Genomic DNA, 25,035 nt, shown 5'->3' with positions numbered 1-25,035 from the left:
TCCGCTTGCCCCGGAAGTTCCTTTCCGCGGCCTGATCCGGTGCACGGCGGCGGTGCGGCCTCCAGCCCGGCGGTGCCATGGCGGACGTGACCGCTCGGAGCCTGCAGTACGAGTACAAGGCGGTGAGTGCGGCCCCCGAAGGCCCTTGGGCTTCCCTCGCTTCAGCGGTCCGGTACCGGGATCTCTCCGGTGCTCTCCCCTTCCCCGGTGCTGTTAACCCAGGAGGTGTCATTAAACCCACCCCCGGGTCCGTGGCGGCCCCGGTTCTTCCCGTGAGAGCGGTCTGCCTAAGGACAGCTCGGTGTAACGGCCCTTTACCGGGACCGGGGGGGGGAGCTTTTCTGGGGACTAAAACCCCCTTTTTAAGTTTTTTTTTCCGGACCTTTTCCCCCTTAAAGCAGAATTTTCCGGGTGCCGAGAAGTAACAGAGCACCCGGGCGAGGAGTGATGGGCCCTGATGGGGCCGAGTGGCTCAGTCCCAGTTTAAAGTCTAAATCCGCGCCTGGTGGTGGTGATGGTGCGGGGGGGTTAAATAACACCCCGGTTAATTAAATCCAAATTATTTGTGCCTCGAGCAACGCGCAGAGCGTTGTGTTACAAGAAACGGTGCGTGGGTGGCGGTTAGTAGCCCTGCCGTGGGTCCCGGATGGGGCTGACCCCCTCCCCGGCCCCAATGGGACCCACAGTGTGACCCACGTTAGCTCCTTCCTGGCCCCCATCAGCTCCTGTTCTTGTTTTCTCCCAGAATTCCAACCTCGTCCTCCAAGCTGACCGCTCACTGATCGATCGGACCCGGCGGGATGAGCCGACGGGAGAGGTCCTGTCCTTGGTGGGCAAACTGGAGGGGACCCGCATGGGGGACAAGGCCCAGAGAACCAAACCCCAGATGCAGGAGGAGAGACGAGCAAAGTGAGTGCGAGCTCAGAGCCGAGGGGCCGCAGAGCCCTGACCGAGAACTGTATTTGAGTGAAAAACACTAGGGGTAGTTAATTTTTCATTCTCGTCTTTGAATAATGCAGCCTTGATTTGGTTTAGGTGTACAAACGGGGTAGAATTCAACGGTGTTGGGGGTGTTTTCTAGAGGAAAATGTTTTGGTGGCATGAGCACAGGGCTGCAGACCGAAAACCACCAGCCTGGAAGATGCAGAGACATTATTTTCTTCATTTGGAGTCACTTGTTCCACGTCAAGAAACTAAAATTGAAGTGAAAAATTAAAATACATCTACTTTTCTCCTTTGTTTTTCAAATAAAAGAGACTAGCTGTACTTGAAATAGCAGGAGCAGGGTTCCACTGCAGGGCTGACCCAGGCGTTCTTCTCCCTGCCCCTCTTTCCAGGAGAAGGAAGCGTGACGAGGACAGGCACGACATCAACAAGATGAAGGGCTACACCCTGCTCTCCGAGGGCATCGACGAGATGGTGGGTATCATCTACAAACCCAAAACCAAGGAGACCCGCGAGACCTACGAGGTGTTGCTGAGCTTCATTCAGGCGGCTCTTGGGGACCAGGTGAGGACGGGGAGGCCTCAGGACGGGTGTCCCTGCTCCAGCAAAGGATTCAAAGCCTGTAAGATCCAGCCCTTGGATGTTTTAATCCTTCCCGGTAATCCCATGGGATGGATTCACTTTATCGGTGCTGGCTTTTGGGCTTGGGGATTTTGCAATGGTGCCTTTGTTTTGGGGTTGGCCTTTCAGTGCCTATACAAGGGTACAGAAATAGGAGGGACCAACCCCGTACCCTTCACGTAGCAAATTTCTGCTCCGTGTGATGCGTTATTCCTTTTGCAGCCACGCGACATCCTCTGCGGAGCTGCCGATGAGGTTCTTGCGGTACTGAAGAACGAGAAGCTGCGCGATAAGGAGAGGCGGAAGGAGATTGACCTGCTGCTGGGACAGACCGATGATACCCGCTACCACGTGCTGGTGAACTTGGGGAAGAAGATCACGGATTACGGTGGAGACAAGGAAATCCAGAACATGGGTACGGGAAAGGCGTTGTCGTGGGCTGCAGCTTCAGGGATGGGGCTGGCAGAAAGGCAGGTTACTGGTGTGTTGTGAAATGGAGTGGTTTGGACTGCTTAAAGAATCACTGTCAAGGGTATTAACAAAAATGATTTAACAGGAATGTATATAAAAGTGCGACTTCACAGAATTCGATGGCAAGGTTCACACTCTTACTTAATACATGAATGAAACGTACAAAGGAAAATTAAATTAGAATCAAACTAAAACTATGAAACCGTCAATGGAAAAGGTTAAGAGAGAAACATACAGAGAAAAATGGGGTTAGAATTGATTTATCATGATTGGTAGAGAGATCGGGAATGTAAAAAGGGTAAGGGAGACCCTCCCATTGAGTCATGAGGTTCAGAGAAGACCGCCTTGCTTTCTGAACTCCTGTCAGAGTCTAGGTGCGGCTGGATCGACTTCTAGTTCCAGACTTGGTCAATGGTTTATATTTAAAGGGATTATGAGTATAATAGCAGCCTGAGATTCATTCACAGTTGAATAAAGTTCACAGCAGTAACTTATGTATAGATTTGAAAAGCAATATTTGTAATATATTTGCTATAGAATATTTCAGTCAGTGCCCACACATGCACGAAGACACAGAGAGATATACATAAGTGCGAGTAAAAGAGGTATACCTGTTAAAAATTTCCCCTCGAGTTCAGCGAAAATATTCATGTTAAATGCTTTGGCGTCTTTCTCAACACGCAAAGGGTTGGGCCTCAAGGAGCGGAGAGAATCAGCCCAGGTTTTGTTGGCTTTTGGTGACAGACCTCTGATTTTCACAAACCAGAAAGTTTGTGAGCTCCCAGAGTCATCCCGCTCAGAGGCAGCTGCTGGTCACAGCCTGCTGCAGTCCAGGAGAGCCCAAAGGGTCTCACTTAGTACTGCTGCTTATAGATTCGGGAGATGATTGGCTTTAGTCATCAGGAAATTACTGGGTTTCCAGTAGCACTGGTACCGTTTCACGTGAGTTACAGTTCAGATAAGGAAGGCTCCAGGGCTGTCAGGAGAGGACAGAGATATGTCCCAAGGTTGTCAGGAAATGACTAATTATTCTTACTCCCGTCCCCAACCTCTGCCAGGCAACAGGAGTCCTTGGGACAATCAGTGCAGCTCCCTGTCTTAGCCATGCAAGAGTTTCTGGTATGGTCAAGGGACGCTTAACCGCCTGGCTCATTACACTTATGCTAAGGCCTAGTGAGACTTCCTGAGTTCGTAGATCAGCCTAGAGAGGGGGAAGAAATGCATCACCACGTGGTGCCAAACCCAGCCTTACTCTGGGGTAGGTAGCGTGCACACAGAGAAGCCAGAAAAATGTTTGGACAGTTTTCAAGCCCCCAAACCATGTTCTTTTCATCTTTTGGATGAGCAGAGGTGTGGGCGGGTGTGTGGATCTGTGAACCTTGCATGTGGTGCCCAGATTTTCTGATGAACTAACTCCACTCTCCTTTGCAGATGACAATATTGATGAGACATACGGGGTGAACGTGCAGTTCGAGTCTGATGAGGAGGTACGAGATGAGGCTGCAGGGTGTCAGCGGAGTCTCTGCGCTGTCCCCTTGCTCCGAGCTGCATCGCAGGGACATTGTTTGTCCCGTTTTACTCGGTCATGTTGGGAAGTGGGCATTAGCTTGGGCTGGGATGTCACTGCCAGGAAGGAGAAGCCGGATTATTTTAGATGTCGCTTCCTGGCTTGGGGAGGATTTGTTGATTATCCTGCTAATCCAAGGCTTATCATGAGTCAGTACGATGGAAAACAGATGGTGATATTTAGATCTCGTGGGGAAACTTGACAGATCGGGAGGAAGAGAGAAATTCAAATGCACTGGTTGGAAGTGTTTCATAGAAACGCTCCCTGAGATTGTTTTTTGGAAGAGGCTGAGTGAACGATAAGAGAGACAAATACGAGATTGTTGGAGGAGTCGCTGGCAAGACCTCTCTGTAGAGAGCAGAAATAATCTTATCACATGGTCCTTCACCTGAACAACAGCGTGATGTTCCTGTTAAAAGCACAAGGCAGGCTGCTTCCCCTCAGGAATGAGTTGCCAGATTAATAATTTCTGTCGAGGAAAAGCTTCTCTTTTGATGTTTGCAAAAGCCGTTTACTGGAACTCTCCTTTCAACAGGAAGGTGATGAGGATATTTATGGCGAAGTGCGTGACGAGGCGTCCGATGATGACATGGAGGGAGATGAAGCCGTTGTCCGTTGCACCCTCTCGGCCAACGTGAGTCACCGAGGAACACGTGAAACATGGTTTGGGATCGTCTGGAGGAGGGTTGGGGATCCTGTTGGTCTATGGATGGAGTTAAGGTTGTTTATGGGTGGAGAGGAGCCTTGAAGCTGTTGTCTGATGGAGGCCAAAATGAACATTAATAAAATTAACAGGTCTGGCGGCTGCACAGGGTAGAGAGAGGCCCCAGATGCTCACTCCACAACACAAAGGTTGTGTGCCTGCTTTCCTCTCGCAGGAAAATAACATTTTTGTGGGATTTTCTTAAGCTTGTGGCTTCGGGTGAGCTGATGAGTTCGAAGAAGAAGGATCTGCATCCTCGAGACATCGACGCCTTTTGGCTCCAGCGGCAGCTGAGCCGCTTCTACGATGATGCCATTGTTTCCCAGAAGAAGGCAGATGAAGTGCTGGAGATCTTGAAGGTCAGTGGCCACCTGATCTGCAGGATTGCAGCAGTCTCAGCATACCTCTCAGTCTGGAAAACAGGAATTTGCCCCAACAACTTGTTACCTATGTTTCTTCAAATTAAATGCAATTATGGATGTGGCATGTTTGCCAGGAAGGTAGATGAGTGCTGGACTAGGCTGGGCTTAGTCTTAATTCACAGAAACCTTCTTCTAGGGGGAAGATGTGGGGTTTTTGTCAGCATTTGATGGGAGATCATTGTAAGTCGGGTCTGTTTCCCTGATAATTTTGGTGCTGATGCTTGTGTGCTCTGGGCATCGCGACTCACTGGGGAAGAAGGGGAGTCAGAGAGGACGGGATTTTTATCTGCAGTCCGAATCGGGTACCTAGTCTTGGGCGTAGCTGCTGTTTAGCTCCACTTGAGTTCAGTTCAGTGCAAAGCAGGGATTCTTGTTCTGCGGGACGCAGAGGTAGCTGGTCATTCCTCGTTTCTTCTCCCAGACTGCAAGCGATGACCGTGAATGTGAGAACCAGCTTGTTCTGCTCCTGGGCTTTAACACCTTCGACTTCATTAAAGTCCTGCGACAGCACCGGATGATGAGTGAGTGGCGTTCGCTTTAACCATCCCACTTTGTTGTTTCCCTGCTGTTCTGACATGATTCTAGCACAACCCGACTCTTTTTAACTGCCATCGGTGTTGCTTTGTGAAGCTTGGGCCCTTGTTCTTTGCTCCCTTCTTTTGGTTCAACCCTTAGGCCCACCTGCTATCCTTTAATTTTTCTTTCATCAGTCCTGTACTGCACTTTGCTGGCCAGTGCACAAAGTGAAGCTGAAAAAGAAAGGATAATGGGGAAGATGGAAGCAGATCCTGAGCTGTCGAAGTTCTTGTATCAGCTGCACGAGACAGAGAAGGAGGATCTTATCCGGGTAAGGCTAGAGGGAACCTCGGGCAGGACGAGAGGAGAAATTGTGGGAACCTTGCTGCCATCTGTGGTCATCGTTGGGCTGTATGTTTTGTTTGCTGTTCGTGAGAGAGGATTCTGCTGACTCAGCTGGAATCTTGAAACCATAGGAAATGTTGCTTACGTGACAGCTGAGACTCAGCTGAGAGGACAATATATTTACCACTTCTTATTTTTGAGTCGTTCAGATGTCCGCTTTTCCAGGAAAATGTCAATATCTGCAAGTTTCACATTTTTATACTGGTGTTAACTGTCTTGTAACAGCACCGTTTCACCTCCGGGCCTCCTTGATGTGAGGCTCACCACAATAAAACACCCTGGTTACCTCTGATTAGCTTCTCATTACCTGGGGTTGGAATGTGACACTCAACAGGTTTATTGGCATGCAGGATTGGCTCTGCTTGGCCTTTGGATGATAGCAGTCCCATGACTGATTTGGGGGTTGTTTTGGGGGGAATTAATAACATATTCCTGCTTTGTTGCTAGAAAAAAAACTGGTTATGTTGATGTGAGGGGCCAGTTAGGCATCTCTGTGTTTGAGGAGCGCTGCTGGCATGCAGCTGGCTGGACTTTTGCTGAGGCACTGCAGGTTCGCGTGTCTTCACTCCCTGCTTCCTTTCATTTGCTCTCCTGGAAGGCAGGTTTATGTCCTGGCCTTGGGGGCAGTGGTTTCTACTGCCAAAAGTTATTGTCTCTGGTTACATGAATGCCTGTGCTTGAAAGAAATCACAGCTCCTGGTGCTCTAGTTGCACAGACTCGCAGGGTGTGAAGCCATGCGTGACAGGAGAGCCTGGCAGTCCACAGAGGAGGCTCGGCAACTTTTCCCTGGGGCTGAATTCTCATCTATTCCCACAGGAGGAACGCTCTCGCCGGGAACGTGTTCGTCAGTCCCGGATGGATACTGACTTGGAGACCATGGATCTGGACCAAGGAGGAGAGGTAAAACTCTTTAAAGTCATCTATTCCTAGCCCTTCTGACGAGCATCCCCAGTAAGTGCAAAAAGAGCACTTGAAGCGGCATGGGCAGGAAGACACCACAAATAAGCCCCTAATGTGCTAAAGAGGCACTTGCCAGTTGGATGCAGTTGCTTTTTCTTTGGTCCCAGAGTGAAAATGGCAGGAGAGGTTGTTCTCTAATCCTTGCCCCTTTCCTGTTGGTGTTCCCAGGCACTGGCTCCCTGGCAGGTGCTGGACTTGGAGGATCTGGTGTTTGCCCAAGGTAGTCACTTCATGGCCAACAAGCGATGCCAGCTCCCCGATGGCTCCTTCCGCAGACAGCGCAAGGGCTACGAGGAGGTGCACGTGCCTGCCCTGAAGCCGAAGCCTTTTGGTTCCGAAGAGGTAGGTGACCTGCTTTGTTCCCCCTTATTTAGCATTAGGTGTGTTGAGTGATGAGATGACTGATGTCATCTATCTGGACTTCTGTGAGGCCTTTGACAGGGTCCCCCACGACATCCTTCTCTCTAAATTGGAGAGAGATGGATTTGATGGATGGACTGTTCAGTGGATGAGGAATTGGCTGGATGGTCACATCCAGAGAGTAGTGGTCAACGGCTCGATGTCCAGATGGAGATTGGTGAGGGGTGGTATTCCTCGGGGGTCCATACTGGGACCAGTACTGTTTAATATCTTCATCAATGACATACTGGGATCGAGTGCACCCTCAGCAAGTTTGGAGATGACACCAAGCTGAGTGGGGCGGTTGATTTGCTAGAGGGAAGGGATGCCATCCTGAGGGACCTGGACAAGCTCAAGGAGTGGGCCCATGTGAACCTCAGGAGGTTCAGCAAGGCCAAGTGCAAGGTCCTGCACCTGGGTCAGGTCAACTCCCAGTATCAATACCGGCTCCGGGGAGATCTTATTGCGGCCTTCCAGTACTTAAAGGGGGCTTATAAGAAAGATGGGGACAGACTTTTTTAGCAGGGCCTGTTGTGATAGGACAAGGGGTAATGGTTTTAAACTAAAAGAGGGCAGATTCAGACTAGATATAAGAAAGAAATTTCTTACAGTGAGGGTGGTGAAACACTGGCACAGGTTGCCCAGAGAGGTGGTAGCTGCCCCATCCCCAGGAACATTCCAGGTCAGGCTGGACGGGGCTCTGAGCAACCTGATCTGGTTGAAGATGTCCCCGCTCATGGCAGGTATTGGACTAGATGACCTTTAAAGGTCTTCTCCAACCCAAACTATTCTACCATTCTGTGAGTTGTTGCTTATATCGTGACATACTTCCTGGGACTCAGCAGGCTTTGATGTGGCTGTGACGCCCTCTCAGATTTCTTGAAGAACCGTTATTTTAAGCTAAGAGGTTTCACATGTCTGAAGAGAGTTCCTGAATTCTAGTTTCTCACTTCTCAAGTGTTGGTGGTTTCTGTCTCAGGGCTCCCATGCCCCGTTTAGCTGCTTTCCTGAGCCCCTGGCTCTGCTTTTGCTCCCTCCTTGCTGTGATGTGCAGTGTGGGCCAAAGATCTGAGTGATTCATCACATGCCTTGTGATAAATTACCTCTTTTGATCAGCGCTGGCTGGGGAAATGTGGTCTGATCTGTCCCATCATGAGAACATAGCGGGGATTTGCTTTTCTGATGGCGTAGCCAGCTATAACTTGTACTCCTTGGAGCGTGTGGGCCAGCTAGTGAGCCTCCTTTGATCTCTTCCTAACCTGCTAGACAATTCCTGGGCATGGGGCTTCTCTTCTGGCCATCTGGAGACAACATGACCCTGCTACTCCTCAGGGTGTCTCTGAGGTCTCACATGTGCCCTGCAGCCTGTGAGGTACTGAAACAAAGGCATTGAGCTTGATGTTTTCACTTTTCAGCAATTGGTTTCTGTGGAAAAGTTGCCCAAATACGCCCAGGCTGGATTTGAGGGATTTAAAACACTGAACCGTATTCAGAGCAAACTGTACCGCGCTGCACTGGAGTCAGATGAGAACTTGCTGCTGTGTGCTCCCACGGTAAGGATCCTGTTGTTTGGGTACTCTGTGATGGGGAATCCAGAAGGATGACCTGCTTGGGCGGAAAAGGCTGGCTGCTGTGGGTGAACTTTTACCCTGGAGAGGACACAAATTTGATGGGACTGGTTCTGCTTGCGTTCTAGGGTGCTGGGAAGACAAACGTGGCCCTCATGTGCATGTTGCGAGAAATAGGGAAGCACATTAATATCGACGGAACCATCAACGTGGATGATTTCAAGATTATCTACATCGCGCCCATGAGGTCCTTGGTGCAGGAGATGGTGGGCAGCTTTGGGAAGGTAAGGAGAGGTTTGGTCCTGCCCCTGCTTGAACTGTAGGTTGGGGAGGACGAGCTTTGTTGCAGTGGCTTCCTTATATTACGCTTACAGAAAGATACAAGCTCTGGCAGAAGCTTGTTGGGAGAGGATGAGTTTGGGTTGTGCCTTTAATCTCTGTTTGCATAGTCTGCATTCACTAGGCTCTGAGTGTGTGTATCGATACGGGCTTTGGATGTCAGTGTGGGGTATGAAATCTGCGCATTTCTTCCAGCACTGTAGTGGGACAAGTATGAAACTGCGAGCGTCTCAGGGCTGCGCTGCTCTAATGCTGCCCCAGGGAACGCGCCTTTATCCATCTTAACCACCTGTGGGCTTCCTCCTAGCGCCTGGCGACTTATGGCATCAACGTGGCTGAGTTGACGGGGGATCACCAGCTGTGCAAGGAGGAAATCAGCGCTACCCAGATCATTGTCTGTACCCCAGAGAAGTGGGACATCATCACCCGCAAGGGAGGAGAACGCACCTATACCCAGCTGGTGCGGCTGGTCATCCTGGTGAGCAGCGCCAGTGCCCGCAAAGCCCTGGTGTGGAGGAGCGGGGCAATGATGGGCGCTGGGTCTTTCGGTGTTGCGGTTCCTGAACGTGCGTTAGCGGTTGAAGATGTCTCTGGTGCTTGGTTGTGGAGAGACTGGGCGTTTGAGCTGTGGGATGAGTGTGCTTGAGTCCACACAAGCGGGTCTGCTAAGAAACCAAAACAAAACCGAGTAAGTAGAGCCAGTTTGGAGTGGGAATAACTCTGTTCCTGTTTCCTCTCTTTAGGATGAGATACACCTACTGCACGATGACCGAGGTCCTGTCCTGGAGTCTTTGGTAGCCAGAGCCATCCGCAACATTGAGATGACTCAGGAGGACGTGAGGCTCGTTGGCCTGAGTGCCACCCTCCCCAACTATGAGGACGTGGCTACGTTCCTGAGAGTGGACCCGGCCAAAGGCTTGTTCTATTTTGATAACAGGTACCATGAAAAGCTGGGAGAGATCTTTACCGTCAGATGGTGGGTAGCTGTTGAGAGCTGGGAAAGACCTGCTTCCTGTGGAGGCAGTTAAGTGTTTATCTGTCAGATGGAGCCAGAGTCTCACTGGGCCTTCAGCCTACTTTCAACAAGCATTTGTTTGCTCTTAGATGTGCTAGTAAATGCAGGTTCAGGACTGAAGCAGTTAAATACAGCCTCAGAATGTGTTCTAGACTTCCTGCAATGTCATACTTGCAAGAAGATGCTTTAGAGAAGGCAGATAAACTCTGCTGTACCTGTGTGCTGCAGAAGCCGTTTGAAGGAAGCCTAAAATAGGATTATGGCAGTTCCTGAAACACGATTTTTGCTCCCTGAGTGTGTGCGTAGCAAATGGATTCCAGGAAACAGGAATACATGTTACTGTCCCCTACTGTTTAATCTAACTGGGCAGAACTGGAGCCATCAAATCTCTGACTCAACTGAGGCACAAAGGAGGTGTATTGAACTTGGTAGCAGTAAATACAGGATGCCTTTTTACAGGACCTTTGTAGCAGGGTTTTTCCATTCTTCTGCTCTCTTATGGACTTGTTTGGGTTTTTTTCCTTATAGCTTCCGACCAGTGCCCCTAGAGCAGACTTATGTGGGTATTACAGAAAAGAAAGCAATCAAACGCTTCCAGATAATGAATGAGATTGTTTATGAGAAGATTATGGAGCATGCTGGAAAGAACCAGGTTTGATACTTTATTTTATTGTTCCTGACACACTTAATCCTTGTGCTTGTCTGTTGCTGGTGAGACTCTTTCGAGCTGCTGTTGCTGCAGAAACACTGCAGTGGAGAAGAGGGTAGGTTTGGGTGGTCGGTGCCAAGAGAGGAAGGAACACAGGTTTTTTCTCTGTGCCAGCTGTCTGATTAATATATGACCTGTCCTTTTAGGATGAGGGAGGTTTTGTGATGCTACCCTATTAAATCAGGAGCTCTGTGCATGGTTCACAGGGCATCTGGACTAATTCTGGATTTCTTCCCACCCTGAACACCAGGAGCAGGTTGGGTCAAGCATCTTTGCTAACTGCAACCATGGTGATTTGTCTCTCAGCGATGGTACCGTCTGCTTGTTTAACAGGTGCTGGTGTTCGTGCACTCCAGGAAGGAGACCGGGAAGACTGCCCGGGCCATCAGGGACATGTGCCTGGAGAAAGATACCCTGGGCCTCTTCTTGCGGGAGGGCTCAGCCTCCACCGAGGTCCTGAGGACTGAAGCTGAGCAGTGCAAGGTAACTGCCCGGCCAGGGCTGTTCTGACGCAGCGATAGCAGGAGCACAGCTACAAAGATGCTGCCAGTTTTGTGCAGTTTCGCAGTCTTTCCTCTAGGATATGCACTACCTTCTGTTGCTTCTTTTCTCCCTGGTGTTACTTGGCTCTGGTGGAAAACCTAGAGCTGGTTGTGTTTCTGCTGCAGAACCTGGAGCTGAAGGACCTCCTTCCTTACGGCTTTGCCATTCACCATGCTGGGATGACGCGAGTGGACCGGACACTGGTGGAGGATCTGTTTGCTGACAAGCACATTCAGGTGAGCCTCACTTCCCAGGAGGAGTTGCACATTTGTTTGGGGTAGGTACTTCACAAGAAATGTTTGAGTCATGTTTTCCAATAGCTCTTTGGGCAAAATCAAGAGGATCAAGCATAGCCAACCCTCATCCCGCTCTATTGAAGCTGATGCCTGATGAAGGCAGTCTCGATTTTCGTGTAAAGAATAGAAACTAAAAGCACACGACCAGGAGCAGAGAGGGCAAGAACTTCTCCCTTGGGCCTAGCTGAGCATTTAAAGTTAGAGGTCTGTCCCAGAGCAGGCCATCATCCCCAAAGTTGCCATTTTGGAAAAACCCCATCCAAGTAATTTCCTGGCCGCATTATAAATGGAAGGCAGAGGATTTTCTCAGGGTCATGCAGTGAGCTGGGAAATATGGGCAAAGATCTTGCTGTTTATCTGAGCTTCCTCTGCTGAGCTGTCGAGACAGTCACAGTTCTCAGACTTTGTCCCTTTTGTGCGTTTCTCGAATGTCAGGACCAGTATTTTAGATCCTTTTTTTTTTCCCTAGGAAGATGCTTCTGTCTGGTTTTGATTGCTGTTTTGCTCCTGCAGGTTCTGGTCTCCACAGCCACACTGGCCTGGGGTGTGAACCTCCCTGCTCACACTGTCATCATCAAGGGGACGCAGGTGTACAGCCCTGAGAAAGGGCGCTGGACTGAGCTGGGTGCTCTGGACATCCTGCAGGTGAAGTTCTGGTAACAAAGATGCTGCCGGGACCCAGGGCAGGATTTTTCCTTTCCCGCTGAGGCACCTTTGATGTCTGCTTTTGTATTTTCTCAGTGTAGTCACTCCCTGGTTTCTACTGTCAGACTGTCTCAGCTGTTCTAGGAACAGCCCTGCTGCGAGGGCAGAGGAGAAGCAGATCAGTAGGAGAAGAGGACAAATGATTCCTCTCCCAGTATCTTGCCCAGACACATCTGAGATATTTCTGTGTCTCCTGCCAGCTAGAAGTAACAGCAGATTGAGCAATCTGGCAGTAAAGCCCCAGGACATGGCAGCAAGGAGAAATTGCCAAGCTAAAAGCTTTTACATTTTGCTGACATCACTTTCTCATTTCTTAGATGCTGGGGCGTGCTGGGAGGCCTCAGTATGATACCAAAGGAGAGGGGATCCTCATCACATCCCACGGTGAGCTGCAGTATTACCTGTCCCTGCTCAACCAGCAGCTCCCCATTGAAAGTCAGATGGTGTCGAAGCTCCCAGACATGCTGAATGCAGAGACTGTGCTTGGCAATGTCCAGAACGCAAAGGCGAGTGTGAATCTTTGCTTTCCCCGTGTACGTGTGCCCTTTGTTGCACCCAGAGAGCTGGTGGGAATTGCAGGGGCCAAAGGATGATCAGTGTTGGGGAAAGATGCCATCGTTGTACAGGACCAAAGAAATTTGCAACCTTTGCTGCCCAGGGAGCAAATTTTTAAGATTCAGAAGGGCAGCCATGAGAGCTACCTTCCTGTAAGGCTGGCTGGTGTGTCAGGTGAGTGGGTAGATGCTTCTGTAATTCAGAGCAGACAGAGCTCTCCACATGGGGAGGCATGCTGGGGAAAAGTCTGCATGTGGAGGTAGGGTTTTTTGGTTTTTAATTCCTTAGATCTTTTTCTGGTAGTGGAGAAGGGACTGCTGGGCTTCCAAGCTCTGGTTTAATGATGACCTGTCTGGATTCAGCTGGGCTCTGCCTACTGTGTCCTATGCTAGTGCTGGGAGTGCTGGACTCCAAGCCGGAGCGTCGCCCTTGCTTGCTGTGAGGCGTGTTCGTCAGCTCTTAACGGTGTGTTGGTGTTTCCTCAGGATGCAGTGAATTGGCTGGGCTATACCTACCTGTACATCCGAATGCTGCGCTCCCCCACTCTCTATGGGATATCCCACGATGATCTGAAGGGGGATCCGCTGCTGGACCAGCGCCGCCTGGATCTGGTTCACACCGCAGCCCTCATGTTGGACAAGAACAACCTGGTGAAGTACGACAAGAAGACAGGGAACTTCCAGGTGAGATGGGACCTGGGAAAGGTGCTGTGACCAAGCAGAGTTGGACAGGAGCATCCTCTGGCTGAGAGAAAGTGTGCAAGAGGCACCTCCCTGATTAAATACAGATCTCAAGGAATGATGCCGCATCATTCAGACCCGGTGTTGTGCATGTCTGTGATTCCAGGGAGCTGTTTGCTGGCACAGAGAGTGCTGGTGTAAAACCTGACCCTCAGTCTGTCACTGTTCTGTGTTTGCTGCTGCTTCCTAAGCAAATTCACATTCCCGTTGCATTTTCATTGCTTCAGAGGCAGCAAGATGAGAAAGGGGAGGCTGTGATGTATGGAATTGTGTGCTAGGTAAAAAGCAGCTTTCCTGGGTGATTTGTAGCCTGAGGGTTTATGCTAGGTTTCTCTGGAGGCATCTCCCCTGCTGCAGCCTAGTTCCCGTTCAGCACCTTCTGTCTGTGCTATGAACAGTCAGGTGTCTTTGCTGCTCCTTCACTCTGGCTGTTGTCCTTGTGGCAGGTGACAGAGCTGGGCCGCATTGCCAGCCACTACTACATCACCAATGAGACGATGCAGACTTACAATCAGCTCTTGAAACCCACCCTGAGTGAAATCGAGCTGTTTCGGGTCTTCTCACTGTCCTCGGAGTTCAGGAATATCACCGTGAGGGAGGTATGGAGCCAGACACCCATCCCAAGTGAGACAGCCCTGAGGCATTGGTCTTGATGCTACAGGGGAAGATGCAGAGCTAGTGCTGTGAGGGACCATTCTCATCTCTTCTGCTTTGGTTTTCTGTAGGAGGAGAAGCTCGAGCTTCAAAAGTTGCTGGAGCGAGTTCCCATCCCAGTGAAGGAGAGCATAGAGGAGCCCAGTGCCAAGGTGAGCCCTGCCTGCCCCCTCGAGGGGACTTCTCCGCCTGTCTTGTGGGGAGCAGTGATCGTTGTGGGAGAGCTGTCATGGTAAATGCCACTCTGGGGAGGATTTCTTTCCTCTTCCCTCAGTGGGACATCCTGGACTGTGTCAGAGATCCTCAAAGAGCTGCAGGTGCTTCTTGTCTCTGGTTGAGCTTGCTGTCCTGTGGCATAGGACAGTCAGTCCCTGTTGATCACTTCTGTCCTGCCATGCGTCAAAGCCCACTGGGGTCAGGCACTGATGCGGAGGACACTGAGAGCCTCTCTGTTCTGCTTCCCCAGATCAACGTGCTCCTCCAGGCCTTCATCTCCCAACTGAAGCTGGAAGGATTTGCTCTCATGGCAGACATGGTGTACGTTACCCAGGTGAGTGAGGAAACGTGACTGGGGCCCCTCTGTTTCCATTTAGGTGTGTGCAGTCCAGCCATGTCTCAGTCTCGGACAACTATTTGTGCCTCGGAAATGTAGTTTGTGGTCATAGATCACTGAGAATAACTAGAGATGTAAGTGGTGAGAAGGTCTAACTCCTATCAGGATGGGAATTAGATCTTCATTGGAGTCTCCAATTGGTAATCAAAATAATTCAGCGCTAGAGGACTACAGTGTAGTCTTATTCTTCTACCACAAAGGCCAAGTTCCCAAGGCTGGGAATCGAGCAATTGCTCCACCTGTATGTGTTTGCGATGAAGGACCTTTTAAGTATAATTCAATACTGAAAGGGGACTTTTATAAGAAAGATGGGGAAAGACTTTTTACCAGCATCTGTAGTGATGGCGCAAGGGATAATGGTTTTAAACTGAAAGAGGGTAGATTTAGGTTGGATATACGGAAGAATTTTTTTATGATGAGGGTGGTGAGACACTGGACCAGGTTGCCCAGAGAAGCTGTGGATGCTCCATCCCTGGAAGTGTTTAAAGTCAGGTTGGATGTGGCTCAGAGCAACCTGATCTAGTGAAAGATGGCCCTGCACATGGCAGGGGGGTTGGACTAGATGATCTTTAGAAGATCCCTTCCAACCCAAACCATTCTATCACCTTGTGGCTGGGCAGGAAAATGTGTAGAAAGGAAGGAAGAGTTAAATGTGATGATTGCAGCCAAGCTCTGAGAGCTGCTCTCTGTTCCCCCAGTCTGCTGGGCGGCTGATGCGTGCCATCTTTGAGATCGTCCTGAACCGTGGATGGGCCCAGCTCACTGACAAGACTCTTAACCTCTGCAAGATGATTGACAAACGAATGTAAGTGAGATCCTGGAGGTGTTTTCTGATTGCAGGCTGGATGAGATCCTTCAGCATAGCCTGGCTAGGTCTGCAGCATTTGGGAAGGAGAGTGCTTGCGCCTGTTGGGGTGTAAAGGAGCTGCCGCATGTGTCTGGCCGAGGGCTGGTCTTTGGCAGTACGGGGAGCCTCATGCTCTGAAGGCTTTGTCTCTGTTTCTTTGCTTGTCTCACCCTGCGGTGTCCTCGGCAGGTGGCAGTCCATGTGCCCTTTGCGCCAGTTCAAGAAACTGCCTGAAGAAGTGGTGAAGAAAATTGAGAAGAAGAATTTCCCGTTTGAACGGCTCTACGACTTGAACCATAATGAAATAGGTACGCAGACACGGGCAAATGTGGCAGGGAGAGGTGTCTGCCTCTTTGTTCTCTGCTGTGTTTTGACCCAGAGTCTGGGGGCCTTGTTTCTATCTGATAGAAGGAGCAGGACTGGTGAGGGTCTTGGTACAGCCTGAGGAGGGCAGAGGCTTTGCCCTGGCACCTTCTGGCTGCTTGGATTGCTGATAGCAAATACTGTTCAGTTTGGGAGCTGTTGGTCACCCTGTTATCCATCTGTCCTGACAGCAGTGCCTTCCTGTTGCAGGGGAACTGATCCGAATGCCCAAGATGGGCAAGACAATCCACAAATACGTTCATCTGTTTCCAAAGCTGGAGCTCTCGGTCCACTTGCAGCCCATTACCCGCTCCACCCTGAAAGTAGAGCTCACCATTGCCCCTGACTTCCAGTGGGATGAAAAGGTGAGTTGTGCAGCTAAATAGCACCAGGCTAAATACCATGCTGGGACGAGGAGGGCACTTCTGGGGCAGGATTTCTGTGGGAGGGCTGGTGTTCAGCTCCTGGAGGTCTGGAAGCAGGGGGATCTGGACTCTGATACAAAGGTAACAGCTGCCCTTGTTCAGGTACATGGTTCATCCGAAGCTTTCTGGATCCTGGTGGAGGATGTGGACAGCGAAGTGATCCTGCACCACGAGTACTTCCTGCTGAAAGCCAAGTACGCACAAGACGAGCACCTCGTCACCTTCTTTGTGCCTGTGTTTGAGCCGCTGCCCCCGCAGTACTTCATCCGAGTGGTCTCCGACCGCTGGCTCTGTAAGTCTCGTTCTTCCAGGAGCACCTTGGTTATACAGCAGTGGCTCTCCCTAGGGTGTCAGAGGGTGCCTAGGTCCCTCTCCTAGTGCTGTGCTGGGGAAAAGACTTCTGACATCGAAGTAACAGCAGGGCTGGGGATCCTGTTGGCAAAGGGATCTCAGAGATGAAACGTTGGAGTGCTTTCAGAGATGAAAATGTTTTTTCATGTGTCTGACAGCCTGTGAGACCCAGCTGCCCGTTTCCTTCCGCCACCTGATCCTCCCTGAGAAGTACCCTCCTCCGACTGAGCTGCTGGATCTGCAGCCGCTGCCTGTGTCAGCTCTGCGAAACAGCGCCTTTGAGAGCCTCTACCAGGACAAGTTCCCTTTCTTCAACCCTATCCAGACTCAGGGTGGGTATTGCCTCTGCTCACCTCCTCCAAACTGCCACTCGGCGAGTCCTGGCCCCTTTGGTATTCACAGTCCCATAGCCTTGGTTTTGTGGGGTTTATTCATATAATGTGAGGAACTTCTGTAGCAAAGAGTGTATCCCCTCTTTTGATGGCGTGAAGTCTTTCTCCATGGGCTAGAGTATCTTTGATATGTTCCTCAAGTACATCAAGCAGCTAGTCCGGGGCTGCCTGAGAGCAGCAGGTTTGCTCCTGGAAGCTATGTCTGTGCTAACACCATGGCTCGGGTTCACACAGCCGGCTGGCCCCAAACTTCTGCATCTATGCTGCTTGTATGGGTGGAGTTGTGAGCAAACCAAAGCTGCCCTGTCCGTGTTTCTCTGCCTGAGTGGGGAATTGACACTTACGAGCTACTGTGACAGACTAGAACCTGTTTTGCTCAGTGGATCCTGGGCTAAAACTCTTAAACAGCCTTTCCTGTAGCTCCACCTTGCGCAGGCTGGGTCTGGGCTGTGTTTTCCTTGCCTGTTTCTAGAGCTTTGATAGAAATCCATGGAGATTTTCCTTAAACTGCTCTCTTCTGTGTTGTCTGTCTGTCCCCAGTGTTTAACACAGTTTATAACAGTGATGACAATGTGTTTGTGGGTGCCCCCACGGGAAGCGGAAAGACCATTTGTGCTGAATTTGCCATCCTGAGGATGTTGCTCCAGAACTCGGAGGGACGCTGCGTGTACATCACCCCCATGGAGGCCCTGGCAGAGCAGGTAAGCCCGGCATCCTGTGGGAACTGGAGCCTTACCCCAGCTTAGATTAGCTTCCTCATCTCCTGTTTCACTTTTCCTCATCCCTTCTTTGCTGTAACGTCCCTCAGGATGACTCCAGAGTCTTTTGATTAATTGTGGTCTCTCTGAGGGAGCAAAGAGACACCACCCCACTGCTGACCTGCTGATGGCAGTGTGTGCATGTGTGTGTCTTTAGGGATTTGGTAGGATTTGTTCTAATTTGAGGTTAACAACAGCATCCCTTGCATTTTTGGCAGGTCTTCTTGGACTGGTACGAAAAGTTCCAGGAGCGTCTCAATAAGAAGGTGGTCTTGCTGACGGGGGAGACCAGCACTGACCTGAAGCTGCTGGGCAAAGGGAACATCATCATCAGCACCCCTGAGAAATGGGACATCCTCTCGCGACGCTGGAAGCAGCGCAAGAACGTCCAGAACGTCAACCTCTTCATCGTGGATGAAGTGCATCTCATTGGGGGCGAAAATGGGGTGCGTCTGGGAGGGGAGGAGGCAGCTACTCATTTGAGTGATGCTTATCATCGCATTGGTCTTGGTAGTAGAGCCGCTGTGGGGTGGATGGTTGCTCACTCCTAATATCTGGTCTGAGGTCAGCTTCTCCTGCTGGGAGTTTCCCCAGGCTGCAGGATGGGCTGGGATAGGAGGGCCATATCCTTGGGGAAGCTCAGGAGTGGTATCCCCCAGGGTCTCTGTGGGTGAGAGTGCTTGGGCTGAAGTGGCTGGAGCTCAGCCAGGAGAGGCGGCCACAGTGCGGAGAGCTCAGCGTTGCCCTCGCGTTCCTGCTACAACCTGCCCCCTCCCGCTTGCAGCCGGTGCTGGAGGTCATCTGCTCTCGCATGCGCTACATCTCCTCCCAAATCGAGCGACCCATCCGCATTGTGGCCCTTAGCTCGTCCCTGTCCAACGCCAAGGACGTGGCTCACTGGCTGGGCTGCAGCGCCACTTCCACCTTCAACTTCCACCCCAACGTCCGCCCCGTGCCCCTGGAGCTGCACATTCAGGTAGGGTTTGGGCAACATTATCTCCTTTCCCTTCTGCCTGGTCTCCAGACAGTGTCACTGCCTGCTCCTCTTCCTCTGTAGGGCTTCAACATCAGCCACACGCAGACTCGCCTGCTTTCCATGGCCAAGCCCGTCTACCATGCCATCATGAAGCACTCGCCCAAAAAGCCAGTCATTGTCTTCGTCCCGTCCCGCAAGCAGACGCGGCTCACAGCCATCAACATCCTCACCACGTGCGCTTCGGATGTCCAGAGGCAAAGGTAATCGTGCTGTGGCCTGTGTCCCTCCTCTGACTGAGGTAGGAGCAAGTTTTTGGGCTGTTTGGCTGGGCTGAGGGAGAACTAGTGATGGGAAATGGTCTCGTTAGATGTCATTCAAGCATCTGCTGTGATATCAGGGAGGGACAGGCTTGTTGGGCCTGGCAGCGGTCTCTTCACTCCCTTTCTTGGGCAGGTTCCTGCACTGTGCGGAGAAGGATCTGGTACCGTACCTGGACAAGCTGAACGACAACACCCTGAAGGAGACGCTCGTGAATGGGGTGGGCTACCTGCACGAGGGGCTGACCGCCATGGAACGGCGAGTGGTGGAGCAGCTTTTCAGCTCCGGTGAGCAGGGTGGGATGGGAACACACCACTTCCAACCGTAAACCTTTTTCCCCAGAGCTTGGCAGTGCCCACAGTCTTTGGACTGGAGGTAACAGCTTGCCCAAGCCTCGTGTCGCTTCTCTGTCTCCCGGGTCCAAAAAGGCTGCGATCTTAAACTTCAACATCTTTCCTGGACCTCCCTGTATGCTGAGACCCATCTACTCAAGCACAGAACCCCCAGATCTTTCTCCCCGCCCTGAATTTCTGTGACCCAGAGACGTGCTCTGCCCACGGGCTGACTGCTCTCCCTGTGCACCTTTCAGGTGCAGTTCAGGTGATGGTTGCCTCCCGCAGCCTCTGCTGGGGTATGAACATCGCTGCTCACTTGGTGATCATCATGGACACGCAGTACTACAATGGCAAGATCCACGCGTGAGTGTGTTGCGCTGCGGGCAAGACTGGCCGTGGCTTCCCTCAGCGTCTACCCTGCTAGTTCAGGCTGTGCTGAGCATGGAGGAACGAGGCCCTAATCCCAAAGGGCTTCATCCCTGTCCAGGCAGAGGCTGGGAATTGCGGGAGAGTGGTGGTAGCTTTCCGTGGAGCTTCATTAACTCTCTCTCCATGTCCCAGGTACGTGGATTACCCCATCTACGACGTGCTGCAGATGGTGGGCCACGCTAATCGTCCGCTACAGGATGACGAGGGCCGTTGTGTCATCATGTGCCAGGGATCCAAGAAGGTGAGTGAGGAGCAGGGCACCGTTTCTGGTCTGTCTCCTGCTTGGGGAGTGGATTTCTTCTCCCAGCTTTGGGCAGGCTGGATGTATAACCCTCACTCAGAGCCCTGCTGACTGGGAGGTGCTCCTGGATTTTGGAGGTGCTGGGGTTTATTTACCCCTTCCCTCTACTCCTGCTCTGCTGTAGGATTTCTTCAAGAAATTCCTTTATGAGCCCCTGCCAGTAGAATCGCACTTGGACCACTGCATGCACGATCACTTCAATGCCGAGATTGTCACCAAGACCATTGAAAACAAGCAGGATGCGGTGGACTACCTCACTTGGACGTTCCTGTATCGCAGGATGACGCAGAATCCAAACTACTACAACCTGCAAGGTCAGCAGAGGGGCCTGCACTGGTGGATATGGGGTTGGAGGATATTGGGGATCCTCTGCCTCTGGGCTCTGCTTTCGCAAGAGGAGCTTTTCTCCATCCTGGGGAGTTTCTGACCCCCACCGCAATGCTGCTGTACCCGCAGGTGTGTCCCACAGGCATCTCTCGGATCACCTCTCTGAGCTGGTGGAACAGACCCTCAGTGACCTGGAGCAGTCCAAGTGCATCAGCATCGAGGACGAGATGGATGTGGCTCCTCTGAACCTGGGGATGATCGCTGCTTATTACTACATCAACTACACCACCATTGGTAAGGGCTCTGCAAGGGGCAGGTACCACATGCAGGCGCTCACTGGCACTCCTGCCCTCTGTCCCCTCTCTGCGTCGCTCCCTGTGCGACAGGCAATGGAGAGAAGGTGCCATGTGTGTGGTCGGGTGCTTAAAATCTGTCCTTTAGCACGAGGCTGCGTGTTGTCTGCCTGAAGGTGTCTCTTGTACCGTGGGGCGTAATGCTGTCTCGTTTCCCCTGACCCCTCTACCTCTCTGACTTTCCCAGAGCTCTTCAGCATGTCCCTCAACGCCAAGACGAAGGTGCGAGGGCTGATTGAAATCATCTCCAACGCTGCAGAGTACGAGAACATCCCCATCAGGCACCATGAGGACAACCTGCTGCGGCAGGTGAGTGGCAGCGTGTCAGATCTGGGGTCGGAGGGGACGGATGTGGGTTCCTGCAGGGTCGGGGGAAGGAAGCTGCCCGCGTTTTTGGCTCTGTAGGGCTGAAGCACTGATGGGTTTATCATTTCTCCCCGTAGCTGGCCCAAAAAGTTCCCCACAAGCTGACCAACCCCAAATTCAACGATCCCCACGTCAAGACCAACCTCCTGCTGCAGGCTCACTTGTCGCGCATGCAGCTGAGTGCCGAGCTGCAGTCAGACACCGAGGAAATCCTCAGCAAGGTACGACGGGGCAGGTGGGAACCTGTCCGCCTTGCCTGTGTCACCGTGTTGTGTCACCACGGTCTGACCTGTCCCTGTCCCCTCACATCCAGGCTATCCGGCTGATCCAGGCCTGCGTGGACGTGCTGTCCAGCAACGGCTGGCTCAGCCCCGCGCTGGCTGCCATGGAGCTGGCGCAGATGGTGACGCAGGCTATGTGGTCGAAGGATTCTTACCTCAAGCAGCTGCCTCACTTCACCTCTGAGCACATCAAGCGCTGCACGGACAAGGTAGAGCCGGGGGGAAGCGCTGTGGTCCTGCCCTCGCCCACTGAGGAACCCCGGGTAAGCACAGGGTTGAAAACTTTTTCCTTGCAGGGGGTGGAGAGCGTCTTCGACATCATGGAGATGGAGGATGAGGACCGGAATGCCCTGCTGCAGCTCTCGGACGCCCAGATCGCAGACGTCGCCCGCTTCTGTAACCGTTACCCCAACATCGAGCTCTCCTACGAGGTGGTGGAGAAGGAAAGCATCCGCAGGTGAGGCGGGGAGGGGCGGCACGGTCCCCCTGTTGCTGTGCCGGCACTGGTGGGGAGGATGCCCTGACCCTTGGGTCTCGGTTCTCTTGCCACAGCGGTGGGCCCGTGGTGGTGCTGGTGCAGCTGGAGCGTGAAGAGGAGGTCACCGGGCCTGTCATCGCTCCCCTTTTCCCACAGGTACGTACCAAACCTGGTGACACTGGGGTGGCAAAAGTATGGGGGGATTGTCCCCTACTGCCCCCAGCCCATTAACTCTTACCTCTCTGGCAGAAACGTGAGGAAGGTTGGTGGGTGGTGATCGGCGACTCCAAATCCAACAGCCTCATCTCCATCAAGCGGTTGACGCTGCAGCAGAAAGCCAAGGTGAGCGGGACCAGGCAGAGGGGCAGCTGGCACCCAAACGGACATGGTTTGAGCGTGCTGGACGGGTGCCCCATCTGCCTGCTGCCACCCCAACACCTGCTCTTCCTTGCTGCTTAGGTGAAGCTGGATTTCGTGGCCCCGGCTACGGGGACACACAACTACACGCTGTATTTCATGAGCGACGCCTACATGGGCTGCGACCAGGAGTACAAGTTCAGCGTGGACGTGAAGGAGGCGGAAAGCGACAGTGACTCTGACTAAAGTGGGGCCGCAGGGCCCAGTGAGGATCCCCCCATAGTTCAGCCACCAAACCCCAGCTGTGGTAGCGCTTTGTGTCGCCTCCCTTTTTGTGGATTCTGTGTATTTTCCTGGTTTGTTTTGTTTTTTTTAAGGTAGTGATGTTTTGTACAGTGTTTTTTAGACAGGAGCTGCGCGCAGAAGCGTAACTGCGGCAGCTGGAATAAATCTTGAGACCCATCTTGCCCTCTGCATTGCTGGGTCTGGGGGGGGAAGGGGAGGAAGAAACGGGCACAACCCTGATGCTACTCGCCGAGTAGCTCTGTGCCTTCACTGTGGGGCTCAAAAAAGTTCATTAGCAGAACTAATTAAGGCAGAGTTAGCTTAGTAGCTGTTTCTGGGAGCACTATGCCGGCACCAGCAGACCTAAATGCTTCCCCTTGAGCTGTGCTTCACCATGAGGTGTAAAACCAGCTCCCTGGCAGGCCTGTCCTCCTCTGCCACCTCGTGCAGCTCCTGGGGGAGCACCTACACCCCGAGGGTGTGACGGGTGTGCACCAGTGATGGCACCAAAAGGAAGAGCCGGAGGCTTTGGCCAGGAGAGCACAGATTTATTGAGCATGGGGGCAGAAGGAGGGGGGAGCAAGTCCTGCCCCGTCTCTGAAAGCAGCCAGATCCCGGCAAAGGCGCCATGCTCCCATTTGCATCCCTGGGGAGGCCGGTGGGCCCCCCATGGTCCTGGGCATGCAGAAGTCCAGCCTGTGAGGCAGAAGAGGTCGGTAACCCTCTTCCCTGCCCTGCTTTCCGCACTGGCATGGGGCCAGGTGCTGGCAGCAGCACCGAAGGGTCCCGCTGCTGGGTAGGGGGGACAACACGCAAGAGAATTGAACGTCTCAGCAAACTTCAGGGCGCTGGTACTTCCAGAAGGCGATCTCGCCGTCGTCGCTGCAGGAGGCCAGCAAGCCCGGCTCCTTCGGGTTCCAGGCCACGCAGTTAACATCCTGTGAGTGTGCCCGGGGGACGTGAGCGGCGAGGCCGAAGGTGGGCTGCTGCGGGTCGGAGGACGCGCTCTCCTCAAAGACTCGGATGGCATCGTCACCGCAGGCCGTCGCCAGCGCCCCGGTGAGGTGGCACCTAGAGCAGAGGCAGCGCCAGCCGGGTCACCCACGCTGCCGCCGGGAGAAATCGGAGCCGGATGGCTCCGCCACAGCCTCCCTCCACTCACCAGGCCACGTCATAGATGGTCCTCGTGTGGTAGCCAGAGAGGTTGCAGACGCACTTCCAGGTGGGGTCGGTGCCACTGCAAGCCACCCCTGGAAAGCAAGAGAATAACTTTGGCTCCCTGCCCCCTCTCTTCCCCAGCTGGTTACGCGCAGCTCCGAGTACTGCGGCACGTAAGACGGGCTGGGAGCCTTACCTTCCTCGTTGCCCGGCTTGTACTGGCGCCAGATGCGCACCGTCTTGTCGTCGCTGCAGGAAGCCAAGCGCTCGCCACTGCGGTCGAAGGCTACGCTCCACACCGTCGACTCGTGGCCCTCCAGCGTAGCACAGCACACCCAGTCGTCCTCCTCTTCGTGGTACAGCTTCACCGTGTCGTCATAGCTGGCCGAGGCCAACAGCTGAGAGAGGGCAGAGGAATGAACCAGGCGCCAGGCAGCTGCCTGCACCCGTGAAGCTGCCCTTCACCCATGGTTTGAGGTTGGTGGAGCCAGAACAGGAGGAGGTTGCCGCTTTCCAGGCCTGTTCCCAGCACTGGGGTAGGGTCTGGGGTGGAAACTGGGGTCGCCCCGGCCAGGCTCAGTTCTTACCTCCTGGTTGGGGTGCCAAACCACGTGCTTGACATCCTGCGTGTGGGAGTTGAGGACGCTGACGCACTCGTATTCCTCCTCCTCATCCACTGCAGTGAGAAAACTGTTGCAGTGAGAAGAGGGGAGGCTGGGGCTGGGGGTCAGCTTTGGCTCAGCCGTGTCCCAGCTCAGGCCCCTCCATTGTCCCCCCCTCTTCTCCCTTGTGGTGCCCAGGGGGAGGGCTGCTCCCCCTCGTCCCCCCCCCGGTTCTCCCCTCACCTTCCCAGACCCAGACACTCTTGTCTCGGCTGCAGGTGGCGAGCAGGGTGCCGGAGGGAGCCCAGGCCACCGACTTCACCTCGTTCTCGTGCCCCTCCAGCGTGGTGACGCACTGGGGAGGGAGAGGAGAGAGTGGAGGAGTAGGGGGGGTACGGGGAAGGGGGTCAGTGACTGGAGGGGGTGTGGGGGGGTCTCACCTCAAAGCCATCCTCTTGCTTCTTCCAGATGCAGGTGGTGGCGTCGAAGCTGGCAGAGGCCAGGTAGGAGCCGCAGGGGGACCAGGCCACCCTGCGCACCGTGCGCTGGTGCCCCTCGCCCAGCACCGCCCGGCAGGGCCAGCCCC

The 25,035-nt window shown here is 52.9% G+C and overlaps 2 protein-coding genes across 2 annotated transcripts; one reads left to right on the top strand and one right to left on the bottom strand.

The window, feature by feature from the left end:
- On the top strand, positions 1-22,850 carry SNRNP200 (small nuclear ribonucleoprotein 200kDa (U5)). The gene is made up of 45 exons (XM_010562846.1): positions 1-122; positions 746-909; positions 1,338-1,509; positions 1,789-1,981; positions 3,469-3,524; positions 4,140-4,238; positions 4,514-4,666; positions 5,151-5,250; positions 5,440-5,576; positions 6,468-6,551; positions 6,780-6,953; positions 8,426-8,563; positions 8,707-8,862; positions 9,225-9,395; positions 9,661-9,854; positions 10,461-10,584; positions 10,975-11,124; positions 11,310-11,420; positions 11,994-12,125; positions 12,503-12,691; positions 13,226-13,423; positions 13,927-14,079; positions 14,206-14,286; positions 14,601-14,684; positions 15,446-15,552; positions 15,784-15,902; positions 16,168-16,322; positions 16,485-16,674; positions 16,892-17,065; positions 17,666-17,826; positions 18,102-18,329; positions 18,668-18,859; positions 18,941-19,119; positions 19,313-19,464; positions 19,767-19,875; positions 20,074-20,182; positions 20,367-20,556; positions 20,699-20,863; positions 21,110-21,231; positions 21,366-21,509; positions 21,602-21,778; positions 21,866-22,026; positions 22,122-22,203; positions 22,297-22,389; positions 22,507-22,850. Exons 1-45 carry the CDS (start codon positions 78-80, stop codon positions 22,648-22,650), a joined length of 6,411 nt encoding a protein of 2,136 aa, XP_010561148.1. The 5' UTR covers positions 1-77; the 3' UTR covers positions 22,651-22,850.
- A 419-nt stretch (positions 22,851-23,269) lies between these two features.
- On the bottom strand, positions 23,270-25,030 carry CIAO1 (cytosolic iron-sulfur assembly component 1; the record flags this gene model as incomplete). The annotated part of the gene is made up of 6 exons (XM_010563015.1): positions 23,270-23,760; positions 23,852-23,939; positions 24,044-24,245; positions 24,435-24,523; positions 24,693-24,804; positions 24,890-25,030. Coding segments are annotated over 6 exons (873 nt in total), but the record flags the coding sequence as incomplete, so codon positions are not given.
- Between the last annotated feature and the right edge of the window lie 5 nt (positions 25,031-25,035).

This window comes from Haliaeetus leucocephalus, unplaced genomic scaffold (assembly GCF_000737465.1).
Source record: "Haliaeetus leucocephalus isolate CR32 unplaced genomic scaffold, Haliaeetus_leucocephalus-4.0 Scaffold162, whole genome shotgun sequence".
Lineage (NCBI taxonomy): Eukaryota > Metazoa > Chordata > Aves > Accipitriformes > Accipitridae > Haliaeetus > Haliaeetus leucocephalus.
Note: the sequence above shows the minus strand (reverse complement) of the source record. Positions and strands in the feature narration are given on the sequence as shown.

Excerpts from the sequence above, each read along its gene's own strand:
- SNRNP200 (XM_010562846.1), top strand. The coding sequence starts at position 78 with ATGGCGGACGTGACCGCTCGGAGCCTGCAGTACGAGTACAAGGCG. Across the intron at positions 11,421-11,993 it reads TTGCTGACAAGCACATTCAG|GTTCTGGTCTCCACAGCCAC; the intron begins GTGAGCCTCACT and ends TTGCTCCTGCAG. Across the intron at positions 12,126-12,502 it reads GTGCTCTGGACATCCTGCAG|ATGCTGGGGCGTGCTGGGAG; the intron begins GTGAAGTTCTGG and ends CTCATTTCTTAG.